Below are 16,534 nucleotides of genomic sequence, written 5' to 3' on the forward strand. Positions count from 1 at the left end.
TGTATATTCAGAGGAATTGATAATCTAGTGGAAATTGACTGTTACTATTTATTAATCATAATAATATCTTGTTTTTCAATCTATGCCTCGAATTCATATAAACTTATTGTTTCTTTGTTACAGTTTTCGCCTCAAAAATGATAATAAATTTCATCAAAATTCATTAAACCATGAAAAAAATAACGATCATGACAAAAGAAAAGCTAATTAACTCAAAATGTGTGTTTCCTGTTTAAATTCAACCTCCGCCTCAATTGAGATTATCTCCTCCTTCTTCAGGGTAGTTAAGATAAATTAACAATCAAGAATCAGCTGAAGAGAAAAACTTTGATTACTTTTTGTCTCAGTGTAAAGTTAATTCTAATTCTGAGTTGTTTCAATTGAAATTCTTCATTCAAAAGTTTTCTCAACTTTCACACAACTTTCGCCAAGAAAAACTTGATTTCATCGATTCATCATCATATCGATTGTGTAAACTAACTGATTTTTTTATCACCAATTAAAACTAATCAATTTATTGAAATTCGTAAAGTTTGATGAATCTTTTTATATATATAAAAGTTGAGACAATTTTCTAATCAACTTTCACCATTCAACTGAATCAATTTTTGGCTAACAAATCCAATTTCTTAATACTAACCTAAATCAATCAGTCTACTCACTAAGTTGAACATTTTAAAATCGTCGATAAGATCGAATCTTGATTCTCATTTTCTGATATCAATTCGATGACAATTCCTGCCTTTCAAAGTGAAAACGTAAAATCTTTCGTCTCATCAACAGAAACCATGGATTACCAACATCATCCCTCTGAGACTCAATCAACAATCGGATTAACACCCGAGCTATCATATCAGGTAAGATTTATCTTCTTATTAATTGATTGCTTTCAACTATTATCACTAAACTAATTGTGCTTAAATCATTTCATCGACACAGCAGAATTATCAATCTCATCAAACAGTGAAAATGATTAAAATGGTCGCTTACACAATGATTGGAATGACAATTATCCTTGGTAGTTTTATCCTTCTCTCGGCTTATGTTCAATCGGGTGGACGATGTAATTGTTATAGAGGTTATCAACTAGTAAGTATTCATATTGATCGATTATTGGGAATTTGAATCGACTTTATTACCGCTTAATGCTTTGTTTTATAAGGGATCAGAATCGAGAGACAGTCCTTATTATGAACCTTTAACTGCGGCTTCGGGCGATGATTCCGGTGATGGTGCTAGTCGGCGTCTTCCAATTCGCATTCTGATGGACGGTGAAGCAGGGGTAAGTTTAGTCGACGATAGTAGTCAAAAAGACCGGGTCTGGATCACAACTTCTACCTAATGTCCGGGTCTGGACCAAATAAATACCAACATTCAGTGTGCTTATTTTAGCGGGAAATTCAAAAGACTCTGGAACTAATACCAACATTCGATAACCTTATTTTCGAACATAATTTTAGCGGGAAATTTTAATTAGTACCAACATTCAGTGAGCTTATACTCTATAAAGTGTCACTTCTAGACCAAAGTGTCCATTCTGGACCAGATTTTTACCGGGAACTTCAAATTTATTATAGAAAGATTCTATGACAAATGAGGGTTCTAGGACAACTTTTTGGCGGGAAATTCAATTTTTGTAAACAGTATAAAAGACAATGAGCTGACGGTAGTCAGCTCATTCGATACGATGACTCCATGAAATATAACATGATTTTACGAATCATCATTTTCATAATTATAACAGTCATTTTACTACTAATATTCCGTGCAATATTTTTTGATAATATTAAATACTGAAGTACTTACATTGTATCAATATACGATTAAATCATTTACAGTATATCTCATATACATGAAAGCTAGTAGTTGATTAAACTTACACGAGGTGGAGCCACTTGTCACCGACAGATGGCAGCACTTCCATAATACTTTTGCTTTTGTTCAATAGATGGCGACACTTTCTAGTTAACTTACTTTTCTTACCAGAAGATGGCAGCACTTCTGATGATTTTCATTTATCATCATTTATCTTCCAAACGGATGATAATTTTTTTATTCTGTTCATAAATAACTGTTCAGAAAACTCATGTCTTCATGATCACCATGAAAAGTTCATTCAGAATATCATAAATTCAGTGTCAACTGAATTCTTGTATTCTCAGACGTAACTATTGTTGTGCGACAACAAGTATATATAAAGGAAAGGTTTCAATGTAAAATCAAGTATTCCTTGTCTTGATGTTAGATCGAAAAGATCCTGAATAGGCATAGAGAATACCTTTAGGGACTGTTAGGTTTACTTACTGCTGATACTATTAAACGATACCTGCTATTGGATACCTGATACCTGATACCTGATACCTGCTATTGGATACCTGATACCTGATACTCATTCTGATTATCCTGTTTAAGTATTTGGATTCCTGTTATTTTATATATCAATCATGGTATTTATTTGTCCCTGTTGTGACTCAATTTTCCAACTATTGGGTGATTACCTTTCACATACCTGTAATTGTAATTATCTTTCCTGTAGAATGATGGATACCTTCACTGGTCCACCAACTAAACGACAACGAACTGAAGACCAACAACAATCATCACAATCAACCTGCTCCAGTGACTGCTCTCTATGTTCGGAAGCATTGAGAAATATTCCCCGAACTCCTGAACAAATTTCACCAGAACCTCCTGAGCTTTTTCCAGATCCACCGATACAAATTGAACCTGAAGAGATTGTACTATCTAGTCAATCTACAATAGAAATATCTTCTGATGAAGAAGATGAACGTCCAATAGATCCTAATATTAATCGACCATCCGTTATCCAATTTGCTCCGAGAATCGATCAAGGTACTTCACCAAGTCCATTTTCTTCTCCATCACCTCCACCAACACCTGTACCATCACCTGTACCATCACCTGTACCATCACCTGTACCATCACCTATACCATCACCTGTACCATCACCTGTACCATCACCTGTACCATCACCCGTACCATCACCTGTACCATCACCTGTACCAGTTAACAGTAATATCTCCAGAGTCGAAGTTTTGAACCAAATAGGATCTGGTCAATCAAATATTGCGTGCAATAAATGTGGTAAAAGTTATACTCGTAAAAAGTACTTAGACAATCACATAAAAACTTGCGGACTTTCAATAACTTTCTCTCATCCTGAGAATGCTCCAGATCAGATAGACTCTTTCAAGCTCATCAAATCTGCTTTCAGAAAGTACTTGCTGTTGTATCGATCAACTGAAAATGATGGTTTAGATTTCAATTCTTGCGTACAATTAAAACTTAGCGAGATAAAAGAACTTTTGCATTCATTGATTGATGAATATGGAGCTATCAAATTCAATTTAATAACAGTTGTAAGTTTCGTTAATGTTCTTGATGGTAACAAAAGAGAAAAAGGAGCATTTGAATCTGATCTTACACCATGCTTATCCGGCTCGAATAAAGATGAACTGTTGAATGATGCTATTGACTTCATTCAAGACCGAATCGATCAATTCACTCAAAAAGGTTCTGGTTGGACAATAGAAAATATTTTATCAATAGATATATCTGTTGGAAAATACAAGCCTTATCGTGGTGGATGTGAATCAAATCAATTACCATCATTCATCAAAAACAAAAAATGTTTGATTTCACCACAGACTGACGATGACTGTTTCATGTATTCAGTCCTCATAGGTCTTCATAAAGCTGATTACCAAGCTGGTCGCATTAGTCACTATTTATCTTATATCAATCAGTATGACTTTTCTGATGTTCGTGGTATCGTTCATGTTGATAGAATCAATATTTTTGAACGAAAAAATAACATTTCAATCAATGTATACAGTTGTTACCCTGAAAACAAAGCCGTTGTACCTCTCTTGATTAGTGACAATCAAAAGGAAAAACATGTTGATCTATTTCTAATAAATCATCATTATTATACAATCACAAATTTCAACAGATTGGTGTCGAATAGCAACAAAAGAAGCAGATTACACTGTAAAAGATGTTTATCGTCATTTAGAGTTCAAGATGCAATAGAAAAGCATATGGAGACATGTCAATTGAAAAGAGCTCAGCGATTATTACTTCCTGAAATCGGAAAAGATATTCTCATGCGAAAAGATTTCAATAAGGAAGTACAGTTTCCCGTTTGTATTTATGCAGACTTTGAAACCTTGAATACAGTGAATCACGACGATTTAAATATTACAGCTGATCTCAATGCATGTAGTTTTGGATACATAGCCGTTGATTGGACCGGTAAAATAATTTATAAAGATTTTTATCTTGGTACTGATGTAGGTAAAAAATTCCTTGAAAGTCTGTACAATGCTGAACCTACAATTCGTAATCACATCCAAACGAATATTAAGCCTTTATCATTAACGGTTGAGGAAGAGAGAGCATTCAAAAGAGCAACACATTGTCACATTTGTTATAAAGTTTTAGGTTCAAGTCTACGTGTTCGTGATCATGATCATCTCACAGGTAAATTTCGTGGAGCTGCACATCAGGATTGCAACGTTAATTACAAATTACCAACTAACATTCCAGTCGTTTTCCATAATTTGAAAAATTTTGACGGTCATATTGTGATTAAAGCTCTTGAATCATCAATGGTTAAAAATCCAATCAACATTATTCCACATACAACTGAGAAATTTATCGGATTCACAATCGATAATTTTAGGTTCTTGGATAGTTTTGCTTTCCTACCTACAAGCCTCGACAACTTATCCACTAATCTCACTTCAAATGAAAAGGAGAAATACCTAAAACAAGTATTTGACTCTTTTGATCTATCACTTCTTATGAAAAAAGGATGTCTACCATACGAATATTTGGATTCATTGGAGAGATTTGAAGAAACTGAATTACCACTTAAAGAAAAATTCTATTCAACATTGACTGATTCAATTATTTCTGATGAAGTTTATAATCATGTAAAGAGTGTTTGGACAGAGTTTGGATGTCACACTCTAGCTGATCTTCACAACGTGTATTTGAAAACTGACGTTCTTCTATTAGCATCCGTTTTTGATAGTTTCAGACAAATGAGCTTACAAAATTTCGGTATCGATCCTCTCCATCATTATTCTTCACCCGGACTTACATGGTCAGCAGCTTTAAAAACCACCAAAATTGAGCTTCAATTGTTCTCAGATGTCGATATGCTTCTGATGATGGAGCAAGGAATACGAGGTGGACTTACAATGGTTAGTAAAAGACAGGCTAAAGCAAATATACCTGTGATGACTGAATATGACTGTGAAAAGCCAAAATGTAATATTCTATACTTGGATGTCAATAACCTTTATGGTGAAGCGATGTCTAAGCACTTACCTGTTGATGGATTTTCCTGGGTTGATGTGAATGATGATACAATAGATCGTATCTTATCAACACCTAATGATGCTGATCAAGGATATATACTTGAAGTTGATCTCGAGTATCCACCTGAACTTCACGATTTCCATTCCGATTTCCCAATGATCCCTGAAAAATTATGTGTTAATCCTACCATGTATAGCCAATACCAACATAATCTTTTAAGCTCACTTAAAGAAAACGGTGTCAAAGCAATTCCATCAACGAAGTTGGTGACTTCATTTCTTCCTAAGATAAAGTATGTTGTTCACTATGAACTGCTAAAGTTCTATTTGAAACATGGGATAAAAGTTACAAAGGTTCACCGTGCCATCAAGTTCAACCAATCGCCATGGCTAGCTGAGTATGTTGATTTTTGTACTTTAAAGAGACAATCGGCAAACAATGATTTCGAAAAAGATTTTTGGAAACTTCTCGTGAATTCAATATATGGAAAAACCATTGAGGATAAAAGAAAGCATATTAAAGTGGAAATCGCACTGAAAGACATCGAAGCTGAAAGGAAAATGAGGAAGAACTTAGTCAAGAAATTCGTGATTTTAGATGAAAATAAAGCACTGTTCCAAATGAAAAACGACTTAGTAAAAATGGACAAACCGATAGCGGTCGGCTTTACCGTATTAGAGCTTGCTAAGCTGAAAATGTATCACTTACATTACGAGACTTTCAAACCATATTATGAAAATAACGTCCAACTTCTTTATACTGACACTGATAGTTTAATCTATCAAATTAAAACAGAGGATATTATGATGGACTTGAAAAACTTTTCATATTTGATGGACTTCTCTAATTATCCTCCTGATCATGAACTCTTTTCAAATGAAAACAAGAAAAAAATTGGCTTCCTGAAAAATGAAGTCGCAGGCGATGAAATAGTGGAGTTTCTTGGAATCAAACCCAAATTATACTGTTTAAAAACCTTGTCTGAAATTAAGAAAAAAGCTAAAGGAGTTCCGAAATCTGTTCTCAAGAAATTTCATTATGAAGATTATGAAAATTGTCTATTTGGTGAAACAACAAAAAGAGGATCATCTCACAGAATTCAATCACGAAATCACAATATACAAATAATTCAACAGAATAAACTTATGATATCACCCTTAGAAGATAAAAGATATTACCTTGATGCAGTTAATTCTATTCCATATGGACATCATTCAATTAAATAATCATTTTCAAATATTTGTTCAAAAAAATTTATTGTTAATCATTTTTATAGTTAATTCAAAAAATTAAATATTTTTTCAATACATGAAACAATTTTGTCTCATTGTTAATATGTTCACAACCGCGAAATAACTTGTAAAAGTCATTTAGATTATAAACTGAAATTACAAATAGAAGACAGAAAAATCCACAAGCAACTGATAAGTTACCTTGATATTTATTAGGATTGAATAGATAATAATCAGATATTTTCTCAATAAATGTAAGTATTAACCCTTGAGGTTTCCTTCCGAATGAATCAAAATAATGGACTATTTTATTAGTATCGAGATACATTGCAACCCAATGACTCCCCTCTTTATAACTTTCATCTAAATTGATAATGATTGCTTTATCTTTACTGAGATTTGTTGGTAATCGATCGATCGGGAAAACACCAGCAAACCAGGGAACATCAGTAAGTAATTCAATTATATCGTTTGTAGTTAACATTCTCAATAATCCAAATTCACGTTACGGTCTTTATCGATTGTAATTAGATTATCGAATTGCGCAAACACGATAACTTTAAGTGATTGTTTCAATCGATCACTGAATTTGATGTCAAGTCTTATATTACCTCTTTTAATCAGAGATAATGTCCCATTTTCAGCACCAATAGATCCATCAGGTGAGAGATCAAATGCAAATAAAGTAGATGATTTACCATATTCATCATATGTGATATTAAGTTGTGGGATACCTTCATCTTGCCCGAAGAATCGGTATAAATTAATAAATTCTCTCATATAATAATTAGAACTAAAATTAGGTGAATATGGAATTGATGGAATCATATTTCCATCAACATTCAAAGAAATGAAATTCGTATTGAAATGTTTAAATTCAAAGGGATCGAGATATATGCTTTCTTCTTGAGCAGCATCTTTAACTAAACCAATTAATATTCTACGAGGTAAAACACCATGATATACATTCTCAATTGAAGCAGATGATTGACCTGAAGGAATTGAGAAAACTCTAGTATCGTTCCTTGTTATGAAATACTTTGCAGGACCTTTTTCAAGACCTGCAATTATACTTTTTTGAGCTTCAGGGAATAATTTGACACGTTTGATGTGTAAAGAAAATTTCTCAAATTTGATCTCATATTTAGCTGTATCAGCTGCATCATATTTGATTAATGAAAATCCATCAGGACTCTTAGTGAATCTAAATGTTAACGGAACTCCGTTGATTAAAATTTTATCCTGTTCACATAATGGAGAATGTAAACGAAAATACAAGTCAAAAGATGATCGTAAATTAGTTTCAGACACTTGGAATCCGGAATCCATCGGGTTGGGAAATCGGAAAAAACAATCTTCAAAATAAGATTGGTAATGGTATGTATTATTGGCTTGCACAGTATTAACTGCGCCAAGAGATAAGTCCACTTGTTCAAATAACGAATTACCAAAATTAGTAACAGCTTTAACTTTATTTGCTTCTGTAAGTACTGCACCAGCAACTGTTTTAACACTAAGATGAATATGAAGCATTGTACATGCCAAATCTGTAAAATCTTCACTTGCTGGAACATTAATTTCATAAAAATTACTAGATTCGAGACTTGCATTAGGACGGTACTCCACTTCATAACTACTTTCAATTGCTGTTTGTGTTGGTGGGATTGAAAAGACTTGTAATTCAGATTTGCTTGCAGGCATAGATGATTCATGTAAGTACTCCATTATGTGAATATATCACGTTTCTTTTTCTTGATTATTTTGACTTTCCGTTTTCTCTTTCTTATACCACTACCCGTTTGATCAACTAAGTCACTCAATTTACTCAAACCTTGTTTTGCTGCATTTCTTAAACCCTGTTTACCGTGAGCCTTAAATGAAGATTTAAAGTCACTTCCAGCGAGATAATCAGCACCAACATTCATACCGGTTCTTACTAGATGTTTAGTTAGAAATTTTAATATTGGGATTCCATAACGTGCAAAAACTGATCCAATTCCGTATCCTCTCTGATATGGTTGACCTCTAAAGACAGAAATATCAGATATTCCATAGCCAGCTTGATGCTGGAAATGATGACTGAAATCACTATCACACGGGCAATATATTTTTCGATTCATTTTTAATTTAATTATTTAATATTCTTTTCTTAAACAATTTCTTTTCGTTTGAAATGTAAACTTAGAAAGACTCGTCCAGATTTGAATTTAATATTATCACCACTTTCGTCGACAATTCTTATACTTATTTCCTCAATTTGATTCATTCTAACTGGATAATAATATGGGGTTGTAAATGTAATGTGAGCTAATGTATCCCCTGTATTTTTATTTAAAGGTATCACTCTCAAGACTCTTGCATGAGTATCACCAACTAAATGTTCATGTATAATATCAGTACAAATGAACACTAAATGACCTTTAGGTCCAGTATCAGGTTGATAAGGAGCAGTTATTTCGAATGAACCATTTTTTTTAGCTTCAGGAATTCTCTTTTTGAACACGTACCAATCAAAACCCAGAAGTCTAAAGAACGATTGATCATTAAACATTGGGTAAAGTGGTTGTAGAAGTTTTTCATGACGTCCGAGTTTCATTAATATTTTATCTTTTTCTTTCCCATCATCATTTACTTTAATTAATTCCAGTTTCGGAGGTCTATTAATACCTCCTACTTTTATACTTTGATTTTCAGAAAGATAAGCTTTTTCCATTTCTTTATTAAAATTATCAATAATTCGATCGATTTTATCACTTTCACTATACTCAAAACTGTATGTATGATGAATAGGAAATCTTTGAGAATAAGACTCATTATAGTTGAGTGACCATTTAACATTCATTCTATTTCCTCTATGTGCAAGAGGGTAAATAATTTCTTGAACAGCTACCGACCATTCACCATCAAGGATCAGTTTTTTAGGTAATCGATTAGTAAACTGAGATAATGTATTATTTTTATAAATATCCATACTGGCATTAGAAATAACATCAACAACAAATTCATTCGACATTTTCAATTGCATCAACCCAGGAATTGAATTTATCAGGATATCCAACCCATGAAACGAAATATTCTTTCTTTTTAGTACGTGGATTTATTCTAGTTCTTAAAACTTCATTAATCTTATATAAATCAGGTTCAGTCACAGGATAGATCTCTTCATGATAAAAAATCGATGTAACTGGTTCATTATCATAATCACGTAGACGATAAACATACCCTTGAGGTGTATGTTTAACTTTAGTTATATAATAGATTTCACGACTCCATGTTGATGTTGCACCTTTCTCGAAAATAGTTTTAGCTCTTGTTATTCGAACACTATCTCCTACTTGGTAAGGTTTTTGTTTCTTTTTATTTTTCTTTTGACCTCGGAAAACATTACTAACAGCTAATGATTGGTTAGTTAATGCTTGAATTGGGGTCATTTTAATAGTTCGATGATATGAGTTATTATATGAATTGATTATTTTATTTAATACATCAATATATTTGTGTTTGTTTTTATAATGTAAATAACGATAAATTCGAGATCTTAATGTACGATTGAATCTCTCAACAATTGCACATTTAATCAAATCATCAGTTGATGTGAAATGATTAATATTAAGTTTTTGTAAATATTGTTTTAAATATTGATTAACAAATTCTTTTCCTTGATCAGTTTGTAATTTTTCTGGTTTTCTCGATTTGAATATTTCTTTAAATCCGTTAATAACTGAATTTGAAGATTTATCTTTTAAAGGTATTGCCCAGGCAAATCTACTTAGACAATCAACAACAACTAATAAATATTTATATTGATCGTTGGCTCTTGAAAGCCAACTCATATCCATAATATCGGCTTGCCATTGCTCATCGACTTTATCAACTAGAATAGGTAATCTTGGGAATGGTTTGTTTCTTTCACGGAATAAACTATATGTTTCTTGGTTTTTTAACCATGATTCGACATCATTGAATTTTAAATTGGAAATTTTAATTCTTGCAGTATCATATAATTTTTTAATACCTCCAAATGATCCAGATGATTCAGGATCATAATATATTTTTTCTAATTCTTGTTCGATACTAGATCCTCCCATTTTAAGTCATTTATAAATTCAATTGCTTTTTCGTTCTTAATTAGTTTAACTGCACCTGGATACTTTAATCTAATCATCGTTAATACTCTTTTTGAACCATTTGGGAATTTAGTTCTTGCACCAACAGTTCGTAAGTAAGTAATGATTTCATCTATATTACTAGCATTTGAAGGTATTCCAGTTTCATTTGTGATTTTCCCTTTCTCGGTAACTAAACCAGGGATCCCTCTGATTAATGTTGTTAGTGCATCTTTTGCATCCATTCTTGAGTTTGAAGGATACGGAGAAACTCTTACAGGTTCTGGTGGTAATCGATATGGACTTGATCTTTCGATTGGTAATGTATCGTCTTCCGATTTAGTATCAATTAAAGTCCGATCATTTGTATGTGAAACTGCACTTTCAAATTCTGATGGTTCTGATTGCTGCTCTTCATTATAAAATTCAGTTCCACGGTAATTCTGATGTTCGAGATTATGTTCTTTTGTTCTTGCCAACATATTATTGATGAATTTAACTTTGACTTCAGTTGGTAAATTTTTATTCAACATACGTCTAGTTACACTAGGTCTCAAAACATTACGTTTATATTGATCTTCAGAAACTAAGTACATTCGGGTTACTGTATTCATTATTTCGACAATTTATTTGCAGCAATTGTTGCTAATAGTGTCAATGCTGGTTTAATTAATAATGGTAAGAATCCACCTTTCTGATTAATCAGATTTTGTCTCTGTTTCAATGTAGATTTACCGGTGAGAAGACGTAAATCTTTCTTATACCGTTTGAGTTTGGTTTTATGTTTAGGTTTTAAAGGTATTACACCTTTCAAGATTTGTTTAGCAATATCGGTAATTACTGGATAAATAGATTTAGGTGAATTGGAAATGATTTTTCTTCTTTGAATATGTGATTTTGTCTTTGCTAGCTTTCGCAAGCAAGAATAACACTTGAGTGCACGTTTAACCGTCATTTTTAATTACCTAAAAGAATCAAACTTCTTATACTAAATATGCTGTAATGTATGGTTCTTCATCAAGTACATTTGTTAGAAATCTAGTTTCTATTGGTGTATCAGGTTTTAAATCGAAAAATAAATATGAATATGGTTTTCTTGTTGCATCTTCATAAATATCTTGTAACTTTTTAACTTTACCAGGTAAAATCTGTCTTCCGATATTAGTTATCATTGATTGATCACGAGGATTTTTAAAATAAACTACATATTGTGAATTTAATGATATATTTCTTGATTCTTTTCCACGAGTAAAAAAGTTTTGTACTAATAAAATAACAGATAAATTACGATGGTGAGATCCTTTAGTAAATAATTCACTTATTACTTTTGAATTTGTTGATTCAAACATTAAATCATCAATAATTATCCATTCTGGTTTTATACCATCAAATTTTTGTATTAAATTTTCAGGTAAACCTTGAATGAAATCAACATTCGGCATTGAACTGAATATTTCCTGATATTCTCCGTAAAAGTAAGTTATCTTTTCTGGTGGTGGGTAACAGTATTTATTAACGTTTGATACTAATTGCTTAATCCAATACGTTTTACCCGAACCTGTTGGACCAGCAATCATCATTGTGAATGGATGGCGTAAATAAACTGAGAAAGTTTGCATTTTGATGATTTTAAATTGTTTATTGTTTTCTATTCTTAAGTAGATTATTGAAAAATCTGAAAAAACGTTTTTTACGAATATTTCTGATGAAAATGATTAACGTAAATTTTTTGAAAAAAGAAATTTTACAAAAAATGATTAACATGAATTTTTGAAAAAAAATGAACATGAATTTTTGGAAAAAAAAATGATTAACATAAATTTTGAAAAATGATTAACATAAATTTAATTATCGATAACATCGATTCCATGTTCTTTAACATAATCCATATGTTTCTTCATATACTGAACAATATTTAGTGAACATCTTGTGTTTGTGTTAGAATGAGAATGGAGATAACAAGGTTGTCTTAGTTGGTCAATGAGTTTGTATGAAGCACCATACGTTCCGTTGATATTAATTAGAGGGATATTGAATTTATTCAATACAATTTCTGCTTCAACTGATCGAACGGCTACAATTAATTTTGATTTGTTTCTGCAAGCTCTGTAAAAAGTAACACATAAAGCTTCCAATTCATCATAACTTAAACCATTGGTGAATCCATTATATTTTAATCCGTGATGGTACTTCTCGAGGTATTGTATCTGTTTTTCCTCTTTAGGTGTTGGTTTACATTCACAAAATTTACCGACTTTCACATGAATTAAATGATCATCACCATACATTGCAACCTCTTGTGGATGATAAGTACCATTAACATAGATACCTTGAGTATCGAAATAAGCACAAATATATTCCATGTTGACTGTTCAAAGTTTGAATGACAAATGAACTTGTGTTCACTTGATAATCCCTATTTATACTGTAGTTTGACGAGTGAGCAGAAAAGTTTCGGATCGGACTGAGCGAATCGAGTGAGTGCAGCGACATCTAGTGAAGTGTTGAGTAAATCATCAGCAGTAACTAATCCTAGGTTGAATAGATAACACTTTTCAGGCTCGACTTTATTACCTCTTATTGCTGTGAATTTATGTTCTAATAAATTCTCTTCAGTTGTTAATAAAGATAATATGTATAAGTCAATTAGCTGTTTGATCGGTAGATCCTTGGATAACAAAAATAGAGCAGCAGGAACAAATGGTGTAACTTCTCTCCAAAAGTCCATTGGAGTTAGAACATACGAATCTTTTTTCATTATTTTTAATGTCTCACTCCCGATTCTCTTGATTTGCACGTCATAGAAGAATGCTTGTTCATTACGTAAGTCCTTGTTGTTGTAGAAATTAAATACAAATTTAAATTCTGATGGTGTTAACGATATTCCAAATTTAGTTGGTGAACTATTATAACTATAACGTATATCCAGTCGATTACACTTTTCACTTCGAGAAATTTTAAAGATGATTGGACCATTAAAAATTCTATGTGTTCGCCAGATTACACAACCCATTTTGATGTTTACTCTTCAAAGTTCAAATGACAAATGAACTTTCATTCACTTGATCATCTCTATTTATAGTGATTTGATTCTGTCCATGAACTGCGCAATCGCAGTTTCAATTTGTTCGACACTTTTCGCTCCAACAATTACAATTGATCCAGTATGGAAGTACATGATCGTTAGTCCATTGAGTTTTGTATATATTGGAGGGAATAATTCAGGTTCGTAACTTGTATCTTTCTTACAATATAAGTGTTTCAGTTTTTCAGTATTGAATCTAACTGAATTATAACTTGATGCTGTTATATTGACTATTCTAATGAATGTTATTTCACGATCAGGGAACGTTTCCATTAATGTCAAAATTGTCATAGGTAGACTTTTGAATCCTGTGGCTGTAATTTTTCCTGATGCAAAAACAAGCAACACACCATTATCAGTTCGTATAACTTGAGCATTGAATTTTTTCTTTCGGTTCGTGTTGTCGACTTTGATGTCTATTGGTCCTATTGACCATATTGAAACTACATTATCAATACGATAATCAGGCCAGATTGATTTGGTCATATTTAATATTATCAAAAAATATTGCACGGAATATTAGTAGTAAAATGACTGTTATAATTATGAAAATGATGATTCGTAAAATCATGTTATGTTTCATGGGGGTCATCGTATCGAATGAGCTGACTACCGTCAGCTCATCCTCTTTTATACTTATTTTATAACATTTAAATTTGCCGCCAAAAATTTGACCCTAAAATATTCTAAATATGGTCACCGAATGTTGGTGTTGGTTAGAAAATACCATTTATTCATTTACCGAAACTTTGTCTCAGAGCGGACAGTTTGTCCCAGAGTGGTTGTCCTAGAGCGGACAGTTTGTCCCAGAGCGGACGGTTGTCCCAGAACAGGGCTTTTATTAACTACTGACGATTAAGACAATCTTTCTAGCATTGATAAAGTGAACAATTAACATCGTATTATTTATTTTTTCCTTCATTTAATCAACAGCAATTGATGAAAGATGGTAAAAAAGGTCGAATCAATTGTGAGGTTGAACGGAGAGTTGCGACTCAGATCATTGCCTCGGAGCCTAAAATGGTGAGAAAACCTTGATTACGATATCGATTCTAACTCATGAGTTATTGAATTTTTTTTATTATTACGATAACGATTTTCGTGTACAAAGTTTAGATGTTGGTTAATATTTTTTTCATTTCCATTTTGAAAAGTGAACGTTAATTGTCAACAAATCTAGACTGTCACAGTCAATTGTTGTAACGTGCCAGTGATTGTCCTTTTATTATTGTGTATATATATTTTTTTGCATGATAGTAGCAAAAATTTGAATTGAATCAACAATTGAGACCAAGGATGTTCACGGTTCAACTGATTACAATTTATGTAACTTTTTCAATCTACAATTTGGTCCAATTTTGTTGACAAACAAGGGAGAAAAAAAGTTCGAAATAATCAAGTAAACTTTCAATTTCAACATACATATAATCAAGAATCAACGGAAACTGTTAAATTGTTATTTATATTACTTTTGTTTTCCTTCAGATTCAATTTTCTTACTTAATCGTTAAGAATTAAATTGAATTTCAAGGATATAATCAGTGGAGAGTTAAATAGGATTGATAACAATAGTTTACTTGATTGAGAACAATCAAAATATTTTTTTTCTTCGTTTAAAGGTTAATTGTTTCAATAATATTCTTTTAATTTGTCAACAGTTAATTACACCTTATGGTAACATGACAACCGATCCCAAGTTAATCCATATGACTGGTGAGAAAATGTTCTTCTCATGTAGTTCCGGTAATCCATCCAAATCAAAGAAACCAAAACAAACAATTAAGACAATTTTGAAACTCGATAAACCAATTGAAGGTAAAGATCTAAACTAAAACTTAAAACAATTAACTCTTGTACTGATTGTTAATCTTATTCTGTTTTTCTTACTCTTACAGTTATGGAAATTAAAAAGCCCGATGTTAATGTGACCTCTCCAGCTACTCCGATCGTTTCTAGACCTAAACGGGAAGCGGAAAAGCCGGCAAAACCATCCAAGGAACATAAAGAGTGCTCATGTGATTGTTCATGTTAATTAGCATCAACAATCAATTGATTGTATTAATATATATCGAGATTAACTATTGTTTATTATTAATAATAAAACTTTTTATCATGAATGAAAAAAAGTTTTTTTTTACTCATTTTGTATTAGCAATTCAATTGTTTAGGATAAACTATTAATATTTTTATCAATCTATTTGAATATTTTACTTTATTCTTGTGTTTTAATTATATCAGTTTGACACTTTCATTAAACTTTTCTCCTCAAACAATTAACTGTTGACTTTCATTCTCAATAACAATAAGCAGCAATTAAGGTTATCAAGTGGATTGAACTTTCATTTTGTCCCTTTCGTGATTTAATCATAATGTTATTTGTAGTTTCGCCTCGAAGTTCATTATTTTGTATTTCATATTGAGTTCGAGAATTTTATTATTATTTTTTCTCTTTGGTTATTATCAAGAACAAAATGTTGACAATCAGAGAGAAATTTAAATTTTTTCCTTTGGAGTTTGGTTACCATGGTAATCATAATGAGCTCCAATTTTGACTAGACTTTCAAAGTAAATGATACAATCACAATTAATTAGATAGAATCTGAATCGATAACAAAAATGAATCAATTTTGATTTTATATTAAACAATCTATTAGATAATCAAGATTTCGGGTGAATCAAGTGTAAATTGTGTTCCATTGATCTACAAAAATTGGCAGCTCTCTCAGTTTGATTACGATTGTTAATCAAGTGAAAATCTAACC

The 16,534-nt window shown here is 31.8% G+C and overlaps 1 protein-coding gene across 2 annotated transcripts; it reads left to right on the plus strand.

Moving 5' to 3' along the window:
* The first annotated feature begins 327 nt into the window (after positions 1 to 327).
* Positions 328 to 16,041, plus strand: LOC128395987 (uncharacterized). Of its 2 annotated transcripts, none has more exons than XM_053356485.1 (6): positions 328 to 857; positions 943 to 1,089; positions 1,163 to 1,282; positions 14,706 to 14,795; positions 15,431 to 15,587; positions 15,668 to 16,041. In XM_053356485.1, the coding sequence occupies exons 1-6, from the start codon at positions 729 to 731 to the stop codon at positions 15,802 to 15,804; spliced, it is 780 nt and encodes a 259-aa protein (XP_053212460.1). In that variant the 5' UTR covers positions 328 to 728; the 3' UTR covers positions 15,805 to 16,041. The 2 variants fall into 2 exon arrangements, with proteins under 2 accessions (XP_053212460.1, XP_053212459.1); XM_053356484.1 differs by having other exon boundaries at positions 330 to 857; positions 940 to 1,089.
* The last annotated feature ends 493 nt before the right edge of the window (positions 16,042 to 16,534 follow it).

The sequence above is a fragment of the Panonychus citri genome, unplaced genomic scaffold, assembly GCF_014898815.1.
Source record: "Panonychus citri isolate SS breed McGregor unplaced genomic scaffold, ASM1489881v1 Contig00142, whole genome shotgun sequence".
Taxonomy (NCBI): domain Eukaryota; kingdom Metazoa; phylum Arthropoda; class Arachnida; order Trombidiformes; family Tetranychidae; genus Panonychus; species Panonychus citri.

What these genes read in the sequence shown, in the direction of transcription:
- LOC128395987 (XM_053356484.1), top strand. Translation starts at nt 729, where the DNA reads ATGACAATTCCTGCCTTTCAAAGTGAAAACGTAAAATCTTTCGTCTCA. An exon ending in TTGCCTCGGAGCCTAAAATG is followed by an intron (nt 14,796 to 15,430) that starts GTGAGAAAACCT and finishes ATTTGTCAACAG; the next exon opens with TTAATTACACCTTATGGTAA. An exon ending in ACTCGATAAACCAATTGAAG is followed by an intron (nt 15,588 to 15,667) that starts GTAAAGATCTAA and finishes TTACTCTTACAG; the next exon opens with TTATGGAAATTAAAAAGCCC.